General features: G+C 49.1%; 1 protein-coding gene across 1 annotated transcript in view; it reads left to right on the forward strand.

The window, feature by feature from the left end:
• The window catches only part of LOC147665769 (trinucleotide repeat-containing gene 6B protein-like), a gene marked incomplete at its 5' end in the record, with an annotated part of 535,565 nt that overhangs the window by 68,660 nt on the left and 447,427 nt on the right, over window positions 1-19,478 (forward strand). The window contains 2 exons of the mRNA XM_086949498.1: window positions 1,355-1,525; window positions 4,032-4,190. Of these exons, the coding sequence (XP_086805624.1) occupies window positions 1,355-1,525; window positions 4,032-4,190 (330 nt within the window). The remainder of the gene's footprint in view (window positions 1-1,354; window positions 1,526-4,031; window positions 4,191-19,478) is intronic.

Consider the following 19,478-nt stretch of genomic DNA (forward strand, 5'->3'; position numbering starts at 1 on the left):
AGCTGTAAAAAGATGCGTCCAAGCGTTGGCTCCCCTTCAGTAAACGCATCCGCTTCAAATAACTCTGTATGGTACACAAGGCACTTTAGCTCCATTACCCTGCAAGATTAAAAACCATGTTTTGCTGGCACTCCCCTGGTAGACCTCTACGCTCATCTCTCCAATTGCAGCTTGTGTTCCCGAGAACCAAAAGAAAGAAGTGGGGCGATAGATAAAGCTTTATTTGTGGCCGCAAGCAAACTCTGGAACTCTCTTCCTTTCACCTTAAGAACCATCCCTTTTCTCCTGCCATTCAGGAAGGCTCTTAAGACATGGCTATTGTCCGGATAATCCCTCAGCTGAGGCAGATGTAATGGTGTAAAGGTTCTCGTCTACCAGACGGCTAGTCTTTAGCGCCTTGACGCCCTCGGGTGAATGTTGCGCTCTATAAATGTCAAATAAAATCCCATCAGAATAAATGTGTTACCTTAAGTAATGATATCTGGTTGCTGCTCTATATACACTATATTCCTGCAGGTTCATCACCATCCTCCCCATGACAAGTTAGTACCATGATGGCGATCTTAAGGCTTGGCAAAGTTTCATTAGCTGTTTTGATGCAGTTTATGTGCTCTTGATTCCTCTCCAAACACCTTGATGCGGTGCGGAAATAGTACCAGGATCTGCGGCCTCTGAGCCGGTGGTTATCTTAAATACTCTGAGGAAGCATAGTATCTCAGTCTAGTGCTTGGAGGATATTCAGAAAATGAGCAAGGAAATTATAGTATTCACCAGAAATGCATTACCGATGGTAAGTTTAGTTTTTTTTGTGAATATTTTGTTCGCCTTAGCATGTTTTCTGAAATAGTTGCTTTGTTTTTTGTTTTTTTTATAAATCTCCTAAGCGTTAATTGATTTTATAACAGTGTGTAATGCATAGCTTTGAATATTGGGATCAAGTTGTGGTAGATTGTGGGAGGTGGCACAAAGAGCCTTTTGTAATGATTTAAGTCTTCCAAGGATTGGTGTCTGCTCACTTGGGCTTTCACCCTCGCAGTCACTTTCACAGCAAAGAAAGCATCTTTCCCTGTGACACTTAGCTCTCAGGGAGCTGCTGAATACTATAGTAACCCATTGTAGCCACTGACTAACCAGTCAGACGACTCCTCCATTCATGCCACTCCACACACTTCAATGCTTTCCTTAAGCCTAGGTCGAGTGCCCTCCACTCTGCCTCTGATTCACCATCTCGCCTGGCCTGAAAGGCAGTGGACGGTATGGTGTGGCTGCGCCGGCATGATTGCTTTTATTGATGATTGTAACGTGTCTATGAGCCTTTTTCGCATGCGTCGTGCTAACCCTGCTTTTTGTTCAGTAACCTTTGCTGCTGATCGCACAGAAAGAACACCCCAAGCCAGGGATGCTGAAAAATCCAGGCAGCAGCTACCCCCTCCCCAGCAGCCGCCGCCGCCACAGCAGCACGGCCTCAGGACTACGGCAGAAGCACCTCGCTGGCCGGAGCCCGAGGCCACACGGGCTGTTGGCAGTGAGTCTGGTTTCCTTCTTTTCTGCGTCTGTATGTACTTTAGTGCCTCTTCAAAGAGGCTATCCTTGATGGTAAATTGCCTGATTTCGCTCCCTGTACCATAGGAATTGAGTGAAGGCCCTGCTAGATAATTTGTTAGAGGTGCATCATTACCTGTATCATGGAGGAACATTTCCTACGCTCACTTGGATGGACTCAAATACTAATTGCTACATCACTTTCTCAGATGGACACAGCCAAACCTATACACCACTCTTTCCTGATGCAACATGTGCAGACTGGTTTGGTTACTGAATTCTTTTCTTTGGCATATTAATACTAGCAACAGCAACATCCAGAAGGAAGAGGCTGTTGGGAAGAACTGGCGATGCTGAAACAATCAGGATTTGGGGGGGGGGGGGGGTGGGGGGGGGGTGCACGGAGCGCCAGGGGGCACGTTTTGAAACCTCTGGTGCACAGACTTTGTTTAGTGTACCAACATGAATTAGAAATGCCTTTGGGCTGCAACCTGTGTACAACTCACTAAGCAGTACTGGTTAGTGGTGTTTCCTGTTCATCATTAGTCACTCTAGATGAGTGCAAGGACACCGTCGAACTCCCAACCCTCTTTTGTGAATGAATAACACTCCGAATAGCACTGAGAAACATGGGCTAAAACTTTAAAATGTTTATTTCTAAACCTCACAACTAGTGCACAAAATATGAATGGTAACTACACAGTATAAGAAAATAAATGCAGCAATGCATGAGATGGCCTTCAAAAACAATATGAACATACCGTACATGGTTAGCAAGTTCCTAACTTTCTAACACTATAGTTACTGCTAAGCGCTATGCTTAAATTTATCAAGTGTAAAAAGTCAAGCCTAAAAGTAGTTTAAGATGGATCGCTCAACACACATTCTTCCATAGGAAATAGCTGTTTAGCTATTCTCGATCACAGGCCTTACTGGAGAATGACTAGCAGCATTCAAGGCAACCTTTCTGCGCTGTTCTCTGAACCCCTGAGCAACCACCAACTGTGGGTGGTTTGCCGCAAACTAGCGTGACCTCTTGCGTGATAGTTCTGTTGTGAAGCCTCTCCAAACTATGGCCAAATAGTTTTTATTTTAATTTTACTGCTTGATCAATTTGTATCATGTTTATAGAGTTGGCGACACTAAAGTAACAACAAGGCAAAATAAGCATGGCGATAAATGCGTCATTTCGATTCACATGTTGACTATTTGCCTCGACTATGTGTCCGTATCACCGACCATATCTTAACGAAAACATCTGCTTAGAAAGGAGGCGGACGTGATAGTAACACTAAGGATGTGTCTAAGCTTTACACTTTTTAATAGAAAGAAATAAGAATCTGGAGGCAAGCACTTGATAAAAACAGAAGAAATGTAAACAAGCCCTGTCACAGGACTTATGACCATGTTTACACTGCTCAATGATTCTGCTGCAGAAATTTGCCTGGCACTGCCTTTGTTAATACTTCTGTCTCTAACTTCAACTTGGCGAATATTTTGCAGGAGCTAGCTTTGCGCTGAAGGTTAGAAGCTTAGTTTTAGCTGTTTTCATAAGCTTCTGAATCGGCCAAACATTCAAGAGTATAACTTTAACTGACACAGTCTTGTTCATAGAACCTGACTTTTCTCCACTAACTAGGTGGTTTATTCCATCTAAGTATCTCCTCTCCCAGATTCCATACCCCACTTCCTGGGCTCTTTCTGTGCAGCATTCTCCTTTGCCAAAGGTTTCCACACCCAGGTCTTGGCCCCTTATCATTGAGGCTAGGGCCCTAGTATTGGCGAAAGTAAGAGTTTAGCGGCCATTAAAGATATGCATGTCTCGGCACTTGATTTGGGACAACTTGGTAATCCAAAAATATATTGGTCTCATTAACCTGGGCTCATAGTTGCAGCCTTTTTTTGTTTACGGTCTCATTTAGCCCCTTTTGCCCTCCTGCATCGCCTGGCTGTGTAGAGAGGGAGTGAGAATATTTCATTGATGAATTTTACCCCCAGCACCCCCTAAGTGTTGCAGCAATGAATACACTTATGTGATGAAAGTTCTGATGACATTTTAGCTTGGCGTTTTCACCTTTTGAACTGTTACTGTAGAATATAAAAAAGTTAACACCTATATGACTTGTAGCTTGTGGTTTTCTTTAGGGATGAAAACCCTTCACAAACCACTTGTGTAGGAATTGAAGGGACTCTATTTTGTGAGGTCTGTGTGGTTAAACCTCTCCAGTAGGGAACAGTATTTTGGTCTCTTACCTATAACTGGCTGCACTGGAGAGGATGCAATCTTGCCTCTTGTTTGAGAGGTTTCTTGGCACAGATTTCTTCTGCTTCAGGATAGAGCACGATGTCTGATACTTTTGTTCTAAGTTGCAGAGATAGCATTACTTTAGTTGTTGCAGACTCAACAGGATGCCATTCCTATACATAAAAGTAGTATAAGTGATTGTAATCTATGCTTACCCTACTCTTCCTAATTTTTCTCTCTACAGTCTGGGGCAAGAACAAAGTGCTGTCTGCAGACAATGGGACTTCAGCATGGGGCGAACCAGTGGAAAGTGCATCGGGTTGGGGTGATGGAGAAGACTCTGGGCCGCCGACTCCTAGTTGGGGGAGTGCTCCCCCTAGTACTCCTAACACCATGAAAACTGGTAAGTACCCCATAGTGCAGTAGGCACTTTGCTTCTTTCACAGCATGTTTGACTTGATAAGGGAAGAAGGAATAATTGTTAATACTTTTGGCCGGACTTCAGCCTCATGGTTGCAATAAAATATTTATGTTTGACTGCATAGCCTTCAGTTTAAGATTATTCACTAGCACTGGATTAGTCCTTATCAATAAACTTTTTTTTTCTAAGACCATAATATTCCAAAAGTCTTAACAATATGATTTAAGATAGTTTGACGCTCTAAACAGTCAAATTTACTAAACAATGAATGAAAACACATTTAATACATAATCAGAGATGATCCATCACTAAGTAAATCTGAAAAAATATCTTGCAGTTAAAATCCTACTCCGAGTTCTGCTGATAATTTGTCTACCGCATGCAGAGGGTAGTCATTGATGCCCGAGGCTCTTTCATATAACCTGCCAGATATAGGTGGATGCTACAGTGCATACCTCTGCTAAGTGTAATTGTTATAAAAGCTGAGTTTTGACCCACATTGTTTAACATGGCACTCCCTTAATAGGGGTTTGAGGCTAGTTCTCAGGGCGTCATAAAATGTACAACTTAGTACATCATGTATTGAGCTGCGGTTCTGTCACCGGGGCAATACACTAGCATTCTAGACCAGGCATTCCATTCGGCCTCTTAGATTTTATTATTCTGTGAAATATGTTGAGTCTAAATCTTGTTAGTTCAAACCTATGTTGTATATTTATGTTGGAAAAATAAAGCTGTAAACTTTGCATGTTAACAGAAAAGAGTGTGAGGGTACACTAACCTAATGATGATCTAAATTATGTCCTGAAAGCACAGTGACTCATTCCGCCTTAATGGTCTGGGTTATCAGTGCTGGGACTGCAAAAAGGTTGGGTCTCTGTTGATCTACCCAAGTCAGGGAATTTGTGGTAAGTCAAGCGTTAGACAGTCCTGCATTATCAGTCTGTTAATCTGGCTTCCTGCTTAGTCCTGACCCTATGCTACAAAGAAAGAGGGCAGAGCCTTAAACGGTCTTCCAAAAAGGTCATTCCCGGTTCTTTTTTTGACACGAACTTAGAGCAGGTAGGGGGGACTGACAGCAGTTTCCTTAGACAAGCATTTTGGAGGCCTGTAGTTTGGCATTCACATGGTCCCAGATGCCCACCTCATAGGTGGCCATCGAAATACACTTGGCCCAGTAAATTGTGCCCTTTTCTTGAGGAGTTTTATCCCCAGGTTGGAATAAAAATTAGTCAATACTATCATTGCTGCCTTGAAATTATTATTCTTGATGTTAATTCTGTTTCCAGGTAACTGGTAGTCAAATTGAATTCCCCGATATTTTAAATTACTTGTCTGTTTCATCTGTGCATGCTTCACGTTCAAATGGCAAAAGTGGGAGGACAGAATCCGCAAATTAAAAAAATAAATAATTGGAGGCCATTAGGGGTGCATGCAATTAAGACCGCCCGCATCATCCTTGTATAGAAGATCAGGAAGCGGGAACAGTAAAATATTATGTTTTACCCAATCTCAATCAACAGGCCTGATTATTGTGAATAATTTCAAACATGTAAATCTCTGAAAAGATACTAATGCTGGGTAATTCTTGTTACAGGTAGGTAAATTCTTCTGCTACAAGCACTCTGAGCAAAGAGATTGACAGTGCTAAACCTGACATAAAGTATTATGAGCTTTGATGATATGTGGTGGTTAGTCTCAAGGTATCCATGCTCTCACTGCTGCATCTTTATCTAAGGCATCTGAAAGAGGCAAGTAGTAATAGATTCCTCACCTTCGAATTACCCCAGGCGTGGGACTGGATCCAGAGAATTTTTCTTGGGCACAGGTGCTGCCACCGTGCCCGGAGGAGGACTGGGCCATGCTCTCCTGTGCAGTTGCCGAAGGGAGAGACGCATCAAAGTTCACCATATGATGTGGCTGTACACGGCAGACTCACTAGGCAAAACGATTTCCAAGTCAGTAGCACTGAGACGCAAACGCCGAATTGAGTTCTACTGGCTTTTTGGGTGATATCCATCCTACACTTTTGGACATGCCTTTTGATGGCCGTCGCTTGTTTGGCAGCAAGGCAGACAATGCGCTCCCACCTCTTGCCAAGCGCACTCTGCTTTATGCCCCTTTAGTGGTTACAGAAGGGGCGCCCCATCTTGTTCCTCCCAGAACCACAGGCCTGCGCAAGATGTCCAGCCTCTACTGGGCCAGGGACGTGGATTCCACCATCGTGGGTGTGGGAGCCAGCCGGCAGGCCAGTCCACCAACACGCCCTCTGCAGCAGCCTCCAAGTCCTCCTAGTCTGACCTTTCAGGGCCACCATTCGCCAGTTGGCGGCAGGATCCACCATCACATCCCCCACCATCGGCAAACCATCACGTCAGACAGGTGGGTTTTGAAGATAGTCGGAAGGTGCTATTCCCTCCCCTTCGAGACTTCCCCTCCATCCATACCACCTCAATTCCATCTCATGTCGGAGGATCACTTGGGCCTTCTCCAACAGGAAACTACTGCTCCCTTGGCCAAGGGAGCCATCGAGCAAGTTCCTGCCCCAGAAGTAGGTTCTGGTCGGTGTTCCCACTACTTTCTGGTGCCCAAGAAGTACAAAGGCCTGAGTCCTATCTTGGATCTCAGAAACGTCAACCTCTTCCTCTGGAAGGAGAAGTTCAAAATGTTGACACTGGCTCAGGTCCAGTCTGCCCTCAACCCTGGAGATTGGATGGTAGCGTTGGACTTCAGGGACTCTTATTTTCACATTCCTGTCCTGCTGGCCCATCAGCGTTACCTATGGTTCACGCAAAGGCCACAAGCACTTTCAATTTACCGTGCTCCCATTTGACCTTACCAGCACCCCTCGGGTGTTCATGAAAATGATAGCGGTGGTAGCAGCTCATCAGCGCAGATCAGGGGTTCCAGTCTTCCCCTTTCTCGACAACTGGCTGTTGAAGATGGGCTCGCCCCAGGCTGTCGTCTCCCACCTCCACACTACCGCCAACCTCCTGACTTGGTGGGGTTCACCATCAACGTCCCAAAGTCACACCTGATTCCTCCTCAGAAGCTCCTTTTCATCTGAGCGGTTCTGGACACAGCGCAGTTTTGGGCTTATCCTCCCGAGCAGCGAGTCTGGGATATTCGGGCTATGATTCCGATCTTTTAGCCCTATCCCGGGTTTCGGTCAGAATGAACCGGAGGCTACTGGGCCTGATGGTCTCCTGCATCCTCCTGGTGGGCTATGCCAGGTGGCATACGCGGATTCGGCAGTGGGACCTGAAGTTACAGTGGTCACAGCATAAAGGGAATCTTTCCGATTGCGTCCAGATCTCGGAGGCCACGTTATTACAAGCAGTAGTGGCTAACGAACTGGGATTGGTTCAACTGCAGGTCCCTCTCCCTTCCCCAGCTAGAGTTTACAGTGGTGACAAAAGCATCACTTCTGATTGGGCAGCCACTTGGGGGTGGCGGAGATCAGAGGCCTCTGGTCTCCGGCAGAGTCCGGGCTCCACATCAACCTTCTGGAGCTTTGGGTGCTCCGTCTTGCACTGAAGGCATACCTTCCTTCTGTCAAAGGGAGAGTAGTGCAGGTGTTCACGGACAAGACCACCACCATGTGGTAGTACAACAAATAGGGCAGGGTTGGGTCGTGGACTGTATGTCAGGAGGCGCTTCGTCTTAGGAAGTGGCTGGAACATCAGGGACATCCCTGGTGGTTCAACACCTGGCAGGTTCTCTGAATGCAAGTGCGGACGAACTCACTCGCTGGTGCATGATGGATCACGAATTGCGTCTTCACTTGGAGGTGGTGCAAGATCTCTTTCAGCAGTGGGAAGAGCCTTGGTTAGATCTATTTGCCACCGAAGAGAACGCACAATGTCAGCAATTCTGCACGTTGAAATTTCCAAGGTGGCACTCGATAGGCAACGCTTTTCGTCGCAAGTGGAGTTGTGGTCTTCTGTACGCCTTTCCGCCTATACCACTCCTGCCTAGAGTGCTGAAGAAGATCAAGCACTGCGGACCCAAGTCATTCTTGTGGCACCGTACTGGGCAGGGAGAGTCTGGTATCCCGAGCTATTCCACATGGCCATCGATCCTCCAATCAGACTGCCTCTTCGGCAGGATCTTCTGTCGCAGCAGCAGGGGAAGGTCCTCAACCCGAGCCTGTCCAGCCTCCACCTCCTTGCGTGGAGATTGAGCGGCAGCAGTTGACAGCTTTCGACCTTCCTCCCGAAGTCTGTAACGTTATCTTGGCAGCCAGGCGTCCCTCCACAAAAACAGTATACGCCTGTAGATGGAACAAGTTTGTGTGCATGGTGTGCAGCAAAGGCTGGGGATCCCCTTTCTGACCCCCCCCCCTTCAGAGGTTCTCTTCTTTATTTTTTCTTTGGCACTTTCTGGGCACTCTAAAAGGCTATCTTTCGGCCTTTCTTCTGCTTCCTTACCAGCCTTCTCCTTTCAAGTCCCCTATTGTAAATTGCTTCCTTAAGGGCATTACTCACTTGTTTCCACCAATTCCTTTTGGTATGCTCCAGTGGGACTGAAACCTGGTTCTGATCTATCTTATGTGCGCTCCTTTCGAGCCGCTACATAACTGTCCTCTCAGACTTCTGACTCTTAAAACTGCCTTTTTGGTTGCCATCACCTCTGCTTGCAGGGTGAATGAGCTTTAGGCTCTTTCCTTGAAACCTCCTTTCCTGACTTCATCCGGACAAGGTTGTCCTTTGCACTAGGCCTTCTTTCCTTCCCAAAGTCGTTACCTCTTTCCGCATAGGATGGACCATCACTTTGTCCACCTTCTACCCACCCCTGCTTCCTTCTAAAAAGGAAGAGAGGCTCCACCGTCTGGACCCAAAACGTGCGCTTTTATTTTACCTAAATCACACACAACAGTTCTGGGTGGATGACCAGCTCTTTGTTGGCTACCCAGCCACCAAGAAAGGCCGGGCTGTTCACAAGAGGATTATCTCACACTGGGTTGTCTTGTGTATCAAGGCCTGTTATTTTGTGACTAAAAAGGAACCTCCGGTGGGGCTGCGTGCCCATTCTACCAGGGCGACAGCAGCTACTACTGCATTGGGACGTGGTGTCCCCCTGCAAGACATCGGTCAGGCTGCCACGTGGGCTTCGCTGCACACTTTTACAAAGCATTATTGCTTTGACAGTCTGGTCCGGAGAGACAGCTTCTTTGGCCGCTCTGTTCTCCGTGACTGTGGTGTAATCTTGTTCGCAGGCTCACCACCGGGGTTGGCATTGCTGAGGTATCGATTCTAAGGTAAGGAATCTATCACTAACGTGTCTCTAACAGATGCACAAGTTACTACTTGTGTAACGATATATCTGTAAGAGACAGTAGTTAGTGATAGATTCCTTATTGCCCCACCCATCCTCTCCGTTCTGCGAACAGATTTCTAGGGTTAAGGTCATCCTTTCGGGCCCTAGTTTCTATGCAACAGCGGTCAGTATCTTATATGGCTCTGCGTTTCTGTTGCGGAAAGTTGTGTACAGAACTGACGTCCGCGCGTGTTGGCGGGTCTAAGTAGCTCCAGTGACATCATCTCGGCGAATACGACGCCCACGGAGCCGTACGACAATGCCTATCGACGTGCAGGGGTACTGCTGACAAAAGTTTTCCGGATCCAGTCTGACGCCTGGGGATATTCTAAGGTAAGGAATCTATCACTATGCGTTCGGTTGAAATGGGGATTTTGCTCCCTGGCGTCTCACCGCAGGCATTCGTTGGCATTCACTTGGAAAATGCAGTCAAAGGCATTGTGCAACCAAGTATTTAGAGAAGACATTAGAACTGCAATCGTAGAATACATAACGATAGGCCTTAGATGTCACGCAAGTTCATGGGAGGTCTTTAAAAGATTGTCATCCAGTGAAAATGCATTGCAAAGCAAACCGGTGTGCTGCGATCGCTGCACAGTGACTTGCCGAATTTGGAAAGGGAGCTTAGAGAGTTAGAGCTTCAGTATTAGAGGCTGTGATGCAGCAGTGTTGGCGTTCATGAGAAGTAAGCCAGGGGAGTATGAGAAGGCTGCCCAGCGGGAGACTGTTCATCTGGACAGGGTGGCTTGCGCCTGGCTTTACAGTGAGGGCTATATGAGTGGGTAAGACCTTAGCGAACATGCTGCGCAAACCCTGGGTGAGTGATTACATTATGGAACTACAGGATGACAACAATGAGTGGGTAGGAGATGATGCTATTGAAAGGGGAATGGGCAATTTCTTTTCGTCCCTGTAACAGACTATGCAGACTGCTCCTTATCCAGATTTAAGCAACTATTTTGACTCTGTATTGCTCCTGTGGTTGGAAGAGGGCTGTCAGAAATACTTGGATGAACCCTTCTCGGTAGAGGAAGTTGTAAAAGTCAAAACCTGTATGCTGCTTGGCAAGCCACCGGGCTTAGACGAACTCAGACACTTTTTACAGCGAATTTGCGCACACACCTGCACCTTATCTCCTTGTGATGTACGAGGAGTCCCTGCCCGCTGGAGTCCTGTCCCATCATTACATGATCACTGTACCCGATCAAGCTGACTGACGCAGCTTTTTCTGAATCTAAACTCGGAAGCTGTCCCACTTTTCTAATCTTCTATCGAGAGAAACTCCCAGTGCATTGTCACTGTTAATCCACAAAGGGATTCTACAATGCTGCAGCTGTGGCGTACAATTAATTGAGCCCCTCTGGCCTACCTACATACCCCATTGGATTGACAGCCTGTCCTCACATAGAGTACCCGGACGGGTCCTCCTGTGAGTAAACCATTTTCCTCCATTCTTCACGTGTGGCACATCATTTTCACAAGGCTGCGCAATCATAAATTCAGATGTCCTTTCATCAAAATTCCTGAAGAGACCCCACATTGTTTTGAGGGTCGAAACACCGTCGACAAACAGAAGAAGCAAACCATTTTCCCAGCACATATCATTATATATAGCTGATGTGAATATGGAATTATTTTGATAATGATTGACTTGTACAAACTGGGGAAACCTTGTGTATAATAATCACATTGTCACTTAGGTTTAGGTTCCCTTTACCACTTGGGACACTATGCACGAATGTTGTTTTGATGTATAATGTTTACTTCTAACTTTATTGTTGAAAAAAAACATAAATATATTACACTGGAATCGGTGTGTTTGTAGTTCCTTCGCGCTCTGTCATTATATAACCCTCTATATTATGATTGTGCTTATGTATCATAACCTCATAATATATCATTCCACAGGAACCACTGTTTTTCCTATATAACTATTACCCTGGTTCCTTAGTGAGTAGGGCTCCCCTGTTTCTCTTGAACCATCATTACATGAAGCGCTTATCTTAATGATTCTCAAGCTTGGCTAATTCTTATCGCCCTCTATCTGTGATTAGCATGGACAAGATCCTGGCCAAGCTCCTTGCTTCACGATTACTGCCTCTCCTGCTGGTCATTGAGAGACCCGATCAATCCGGATTTGTGCCAGGAAGGTCTACCTCGCGCAAACTGCACGTTTTCGCTCTCCTCCCCGCCATCAAGCCATGCTTAAGTGCTGTGGCGGTTTTCCTCTACCCTACTAAAGCATTTGATTGGTTAGAATGACCATACTTTTTTGCCCTTGTGGTGCGCCTGAGAGTTAGCCATCGCTTTATCTGTTTGATGCAGCTTCTGTGTAGCCATATATATTAGGGACCCCCAGACCAATCTGGACCCCCTGTTACACAAAAAAGCCCGGTATGATACCCTTTCTAGAATCTGTATTAATTGGGCTAAGTTGGTTCTGTTCCCCTTAACCGAGTCCTCACGCCTTTTAGTCCAGTACACCCTCTCAAACGGACAGCTGGCCCAGTCAAATACCTCAGACTCTGGCTTCGTAGTGATATTCAATAAGTCAATGCATTTATAAAGTGCACTAGTCACCCGTGAGGGTCTCAAGGCACTGGGGGTGGGGAATGCTGCTACTGCTTGAAAAGCCAGGTCTGGAGGAGTCTTCTGAAGGTCTTGGGTCTGCCGTAGGTGGATGGGGAGGTTGTTCCAGATCTTGGCGGCGAGGTGGGAGAACGATCTGCCGCCGGAAGTCGCTCTTCTGATGCAGGGGACTGTGGCGAGGGCCGCGGAGCTGGCGGTTGGGGGCATAGAAGCTGAGTCGTCTGAGGTACGCTGGTCCAGTGTTGTGGAGTGCCTTGTGTGCATGGAAAAGTAGTTTAAATGTTATCCGCTTGTTGACTGGCAACCCGTGTAGGTCTCTCAGGTAGGGTGTGATGTGGCTGCGGCGAAGGATGTCGAGGATCAGGCGTACAGAGGCGTTCAGGATGCGTTGCAGCTGTTTCAGGAGTTTGGCCGAGGCTCCTGCGTAGAGGGCATTTCCGTAGTCCAATCTGTTGCTGACGAGGGCCTGGGTGACCGTTCTTCTCGTTTCGTTGGGGATCCACTTGTAGATCTTGCGGAGCATGCAAGGGGTGTTGAAGCAGGAGGAAGAGACGGCGCTTACCTGCTCAGTCATGAAGAGGGTGGAATAGAGGATGACCCCTAGTTTGCGTGCGTGATTGGTGGGTGTTAGAGCTGTTCCCAGTGCAGTCGGCCACCAGGAGTCGTCCCAGGCCAAGGGGGTGGATCCAAGGGTGAGGACCTCCGTCTTGTCTGAGTTCAGCTTCAGCCGGCTGTTCCTCATCCATTCGGCGACTGCCTCATTCCTTCGTGGAGGTTGGTTTTGGCAGTGTGGGGGTCCTTGGTGAGTGAGAGAAACAGCTGGGTGTCATTGGCGTAGGAGAGGATGTTGAGGTCGTGCAGTCGGGCGACGTGAGTGAGTGGTGCCATGTAGACGTTAAACAGTGTAGGGCTCAGGGATGAGCCCTGGGGAATGCCACAGATGATCTCGGTGGCTTCGGAGTGGAATGGGGGAGGCGGATGCTCTGTATTCTGCTGGAGAAGAAGGGGCTGGTCCAGTCCAGGGCCTTCTCTTGGATCCCGGCGTCTTGGAGCCGTGTGCGTAGTGTGTGGTGGCAGACAGTGTCTAAGGCTGCTGACAGGTCCAGGAGGATTAGTGCTGCCGTTTCTCTATTGTCTAGCAAGATCCTGATGTCATAGGTGGCGGCGATGAGGGCGGTTTCGGTGCTGTGGTTGCCTGGGAACCTGGACTGGGACGGGTCCAGGATGCTGTTGTAGGAAGGTGGATACCGGACTATGGTTGCCCCCAACTTTTTGCCTGGTGTTTTGCTGGTTTTCTGACTTAGTTGGCCTGAGACCCTGCCAATCAGGACCCCAGGCCTACTGCTCTCTCTCTAAAATGGATTCCATGTACCTTAGGTACATTTCCAATTGGTACTGGGCCACCTTATCAGACCCTGTAACTCAGGTCATGGGTGTACCCAGGGCCCACCAGGGGCTGAAGCATGTATTATGCCACCCCTGGCTGGCCATCTAAATCTGACACAACTGGCTGCCCGACAGCTGGGGCAAGGTGGTGTAATCACCCTTTGCTTTAGATATAGTATACCTATATCTAACCCTAAAATGGACACACAGATTCCTATCAGTCACTCCTATGGCAGGCCTTGACAATCCTGAAGGCAGAGTGCTTGGAATCGTGTGAGATGGTGCTCTGGCATGAGCTGAGCCCGTTTGCAGCTTGCGGAACCAAGTCCTAATAGCTGTTCCATGATAACGCATACCATATACTCTTAAGTGCATTATAATCCTCGCGGTTAAATGCTATCTTTGGTATCGCTTTATCAAAACATGTCGAGTAAGGTGTCATACGAATTGGAATACTAACCCCTCGCCAATTCTGGTGACAGGGTTAGCATTCCACCCTTCTAGAGGGACACGACATGTATGTAACTGTGAACCCCGGTTAAAGTTAACTCGAGCCTCAGCATCACAAAATGGATGCTGCCACCACAGACACAAGTCTGACCCCCTGCAGCTGGGAGTCCTTCCAGCGAGGGGAGCTTGGACAAAGGGTTTCCTGTCAGGGGCGGTGCTAGCACCATCCCAGACAGGGTTTTGTGTATCCTGGGTAGGCAGGGCTTTACAGGAAGGTGACTGCAAGCGGCACCCCGGTGCTCACTACGCATCTGCCGGCTAGAACCAGTTCCAGGGGCACACCAGCCCCTGAGCTGGGGAAAGTCCGGCATGGGAGAGGGGTGTAACCACCCCCCTTCCTGGTCCCACCCCTAGGGCAGGACCTAGTCGCGTACCCACCCCTTTCTTTAGTATAAAGGCAGGAGCGGGGACCCTTCCAAAGTAGATCATCTTTGAATCAAGAAACTACTTTCCACGAAAGGAACTCTCGACTCTTCTCAAGATTTCTTCCTTGTGACTAAGGAGTAGTCACCCTGCATCCGCAGGCACCATCTAAGAACTCTGCAGTTTGCTGCACGTCCTTCCTCCGGAATCCGACCGACCAGCACGACGAGACCCGGCTTCCCTGGCACCTCTGACCTCTACCTACCTCTACAGCTAAGCTGAGAACCGTAGGTGCGACTAGACCTCAAGGGTCCGGCCATTATCAGAACTGCACGACTTCTATCCAGTACGACCGCCGAGGGATCCTCTGGTGAGTGCTTTGGGGTCCGAGAAGCCCAGACCCTGAGCAGCTCCAGCACCAAAGTCCAGCCCCCCCAGCATCCACGAGATCTGCGTGGGGCCCTTCTGCTTTTTGGCTGCTCACCGCGTTGTCTGGCTACTAGCCCGCTGGCTTGTGGCCTTCCCGACGACGACCGACGACATCACCACTGCTAGTCAAGTCAAGTCAAGTCAGAGAATTTATATAGCGCACTACATACCCAGAGGGTCTCAAGGCGCTTAGGGAGGAGAGGACGCTTACTTGTCAAATATCCACGTTTTAAGTTGCTTTCTAAAAGCTAGGTGGTTCTGGGTAAGGCGAAGGTAGGTGGGGAGTGAGTTCCATGTTTTAGCTGCCAGGTATGAGAAGGATCTGCCTCCCATGGTGGTCTTGTTGATGCGGGGAACAGTGGCGAGGGCTTGGCTGGAAGAACGTAGTTGGCGGGAGGGTGTGTAGAAGGACAGTCGTGAGTTGAGGCATTCTGGGCCGATGTCGTAGAGTGATTTGTGTGCGTGGGTTAGCAGTCGGAAAGTGATCCTCTTATTGACGGGTAGCCAGTGGAGGTCTTTCAGGTGGCCAGAGATGTGTTCGTTACGTGGGATGTCTAATATGATCCTGGCTGAGGCGTTTTGGATTCGTTGGAGTTTCTTCTGGAGTTTAGCGGTAGTACCTGCGTAGAGGGTGTTTCCGTAGTCCAGTCGGCTCGTGACCAGAGCATGGGTGACTGTTTTTCTGGTTTCGGTGGGGATCCAGCGAAATGTTTTTTTGAGCATAAGAAGAATGTTGAAGCAGGATGAGGATACGGCGTTGACTTGTCTGTTCATTGAGAGTGAAGAGTCCAGGATAACGCCTAGGTTCCGTGCGTGGTCTGTCGGGATGGGTGCTTTTCCAAGGGCTTCCGGTCACCAAGAGTCGTCCCAAGCAGAGGGGGATGTACCTAAGATGAGGACTTCTGTTTTATCTGAGTTCAGTTTCAGACGGCTTTGTTTCATCCGTTCGGCAACTTCTTTCATTCCTTCGTGTAGGTTTGTTTTGGCGGTGCTGGGGTCATTGGTGAGAGAAAGGATCAGTTGAGTGTCATCCGCGTAGGAAATGATGTTGAGGTTGTGTTGGCGAGCGATGGCCGCCGCGTGGGCTTGAATTTGCCAAGACTTGTTGCCCCAATCCTGGGTCCAGCGAAGTCGACCGCATCAACCATCGTGGCACAGCTCGCACCTCCATCCTGGTCGCCGACAACGCCTCCTGGTCTGTGAGACTGCAGAGCCCAGCGTCGCCCACTCACCTGGTCGAGGTGACTCCGGTGCCATCCTGGTGCCCATCTGATAACTGGCTAGTGATTCAGGACTTGGTCCCCTCTGCTTGCAGGTGTCTTCCATCTTCGATCCAGGCTTGGATCCACCGAACAATCTTCACTGGTCGCCTGCCAGCAACTCCTTTTTTCAGGCTCCTGGTTCGTCAACGAGGATTCCCGACGTCTTTTCAGACCCATGCAGCCGCAGCCCCTGGGCTAGGTAACTTCGGCATTTTGGTGCCCCAGCATAGCCTCACTATCCAAGGGTCCAGATCCACTTTCGTTTTCAGCCTACCTTATCGGGTTCGCCCGAGAACACTAACTTTGCTTTTACTAGCCTCCATAGACTTTGTCCCGCATCCCGCGTGAGAGTGCACACTCTGCACCCGAGTCCCCTAGGCCTCCTACTAGTAATCTGAAGGTTCAGTAACGTAGTCCTAGCGATTCCAAAGCCTATTAGTCCAGTACTTAGCTGCTAGTAATTTCGCATTCCAGTTTTGTAGTATATGGTTTTTCGTGCCCCTCGGGCATTTGTGTAAATTGTGCAACTTAAAAGTATTTTCGTAAGAGTTTTGTTGTGTGCTTAGTACCCTGTCCTCATAAAGAGTACAGGGCTGTTGTGATCTAAATAAATACACTGTTTATTTTCATAACACTTGTGTGGTGTTCTTTCACTTGGTGTTCAAGGGGTATATGTGATGGTATAACAGTTGGCTTAACACGCCCTCTAGAGTCTAGCCTAAAGACTGCTCTTGTCCATGCTACTAGGATAGCTGGTCAATCGGTTGACTTACAACCAATCATCAATAAGGGTTGTTTGGACTGATACGTAGTGATCACTAGAATAGTGAGCACTGCATATCAGGCCAACTTCTCACAGCTGTTATCCTCTAGGTAGCGGGTCCGTTGTTTGTTGACGGTCTTCTCGATGACCTTCGCCGGAGATTGGGAGCAGGGAGTTGGGCCGGAAGTTCTTGAGATCATTGGGGTGTGCCTTGGGCTTCTTGAGTAAAGTGTTGATCTCTGCGTGCTTCCAGCTCTCTGGGAAGGTTGCTGTCTTGAAGGAGATGTTGATGGCTTTCCGGAGATGGGGTGCGATGGTGGTGCTGGCTTTGTTGAAGATGTGGTGCGGGCATGGGTCTGATGGAGAAACTGAGTGGCTGGTGTTCATGATCTTGATGGTGTTGTCTTTGTTTATGTTGGTCCAGGAGAGCAGGCGGTTGATGCGGATGGTGGTCGTGGGGGCGGAGGTCTCAGTAGTTGTTGGGGTGGTAGTGGCGTTGAAGCTGTTGTGGATGTCTGAGATCTTGCAATGTAAGAAGTTGGCCAGTGAGTCGCACAGGTCCTGCAAAGGTGGGATGTTGTTGGAGTTGGAGCTGGGGTTGGAGAGTTCCTTCACGATGTTGAAGAGCTCTTTGCTGGTGTGTGTGTTGTTGTCAAGGCGGTCTTTAAGGGACGCCCTTTTGGCGGATCTGATGAGGTGATGGTGTCTGCCGGTGGCGTCCTTGTGGGCTGTGCAGCTGTCCGGTGTTCGTTCACGGTGCCAGTCCTTCTCTAGTTTTCGGCAGGTTTGCTTGGAGGCCTGGATGTCTTCAGTGAACCAGCTGGCTTTCTTGCTGGTGTGGCTGTTGGAGGGTTTCTTGAGCTGGGCGGGGGTGTTGGCTCAGTCGTCGATCCACTGTCTGAGGTAGCGGGCGGCGGAGTTGGGGTCGCTGGAGTCGGTGGGTGGGTTCTGGGCGAGGGTGGCGGTTAGCTGGTCTTCGGTGACTTTGCTCCAGCAGCGGCGAGGCACCTGTTCGTTGCAGTGGTGCATGGTGGCTTTCCGAAAGGTGAAGTGGATGCAGCGGTGGTCGGACCAGTGGAGTTTGGTGGTGTGGCTGAAGACGAATTGGGGGCTTGCAGAGAAGATGGGGTCAAGCGTGTGGCCGGCGGAGTGGGTGGGTGTTGTGACGAGTTGTTTGAGTCTAATGTTGTCGATCAGGGTGGTGGAGTTGGTGTCGTTATTGTTCTCGAGGTGGAAGTTCAGGTCCCCGAGGAGGATGTAGTCTGTGGAGGCGAGGGCGTGTGTGCTGACTAAGTCGGCGATGGAGTCACTGAACTGTGGTCGGGATCCGGTGGGTGTGTAGACTAGGGTTCCTCTGAGGGTGGTGTTGAAGTTGGTGTGGATCTGGAAGTGCCGGTGTTCGGTGGTGCTGAGGGTGTTGTTGGTGGAAACTCTGAGAGTGTTCCTGTGGATGATGGTGATTCCTCCTTCTACTCTGTTGGTGCAATCCCTGTGGTTTATATTGTAGCCTTCCCGGATGGCTATGGCGATGTCTGGTTCCGTGGAGGAGTGCAGCCATGTCTCTGTCAGGAAGGCGACGGCTGGGGAGGTTGAGTCGAGAAGGTCCCAGAGTTCAACGGCGTGTTTGCAGGCGGAGCGGGTGTTGAGAAAAATGCATCTGAGGTAGTTGGGTTCTTTCCTGGTGAGCCGGGTGCTGGTGAAGCTGCAGTTCCAGCAGGAGAAGGGTTCTTGGGTGCTCTTCGGGGCGGCCAAGCAGCAGGTGCGTGATCGTCCAGTGTTGAGTGCATGGAGGGTGCTGGCATTGTAGCTGAGGCGGGCGTCGTGGCGTTCCTGGGGGGCCAGGGGGTTTGGCGCTTGGCGTAGTCCAGGAGCGGACGGGCGCAGATGGGCCTGCCTTAAACGCGCCTTGGCATGCCCGCCGCTGCACGACCTCCATATAAGGGGAGGTGGGATGGAGGAGCAGCTGGGAGGCGGGAGGGAGGAGCAGCTGGGAGGCGGGACGCAGCGGCGGAAAAAACGGGTGAAGACCACGGGGGGAGCAGAAGGCAAACAGGGCACAGAAAAAAAGAATTAGCAGGAGTGAGGAAACAATGTTATTTAGGCAAAGCACAACAAGACAAGTACCACAAAAATCAATAAAGCAGCAATATAAAAGACCATTAAAACCAAGGGCAATACAGCAGCTTGGGGAGCGATCTGCCTGAGAGCAGGGTCAAAGGTCGCTGACCACTATGGGCGACTGATGATGTGCTGGAGGAACATGTTGCAAGCTGGCAGAGACTACCACTCTCCCTGACTGGAAAGGCTTGCCATTGATAAAATGGTAGTGCTCCCTAAATTTCTCTACATGTTTATAAACCTACCAATCCCATTATCACTGCCCCTCAGCCGCAGACTTCTCTCTAATTTAGTGTCCCCTTGCGGGGCAGGGCGGCAGCCCAGAATCACTTGGGAAATGCTCACGCTCTCCTTTGAGCAGGGAGGACTTGGAGCGCTGGATATGGATCTTTACGACTATTGTGCCCAGGTGCAATTTGCACATCACTGGCTTTTTCCGAGGCATTCCCTAGCTCACACAGCGCCTGAACATGACCATGCCTTGCCCCCTCGAGATGGAAGTTTTCCTGCCCCCTCAGCGTCCACATGCAC

Source organism: Lissotriton vulgaris, unplaced genomic scaffold, assembly GCF_964263255.1.
Source record: "Lissotriton vulgaris unplaced genomic scaffold, aLisVul1.2 SCAFFOLD_768, whole genome shotgun sequence".
NCBI lineage: Eukaryota > Metazoa > Chordata > Amphibia > Caudata > Salamandridae > Lissotriton > Lissotriton vulgaris.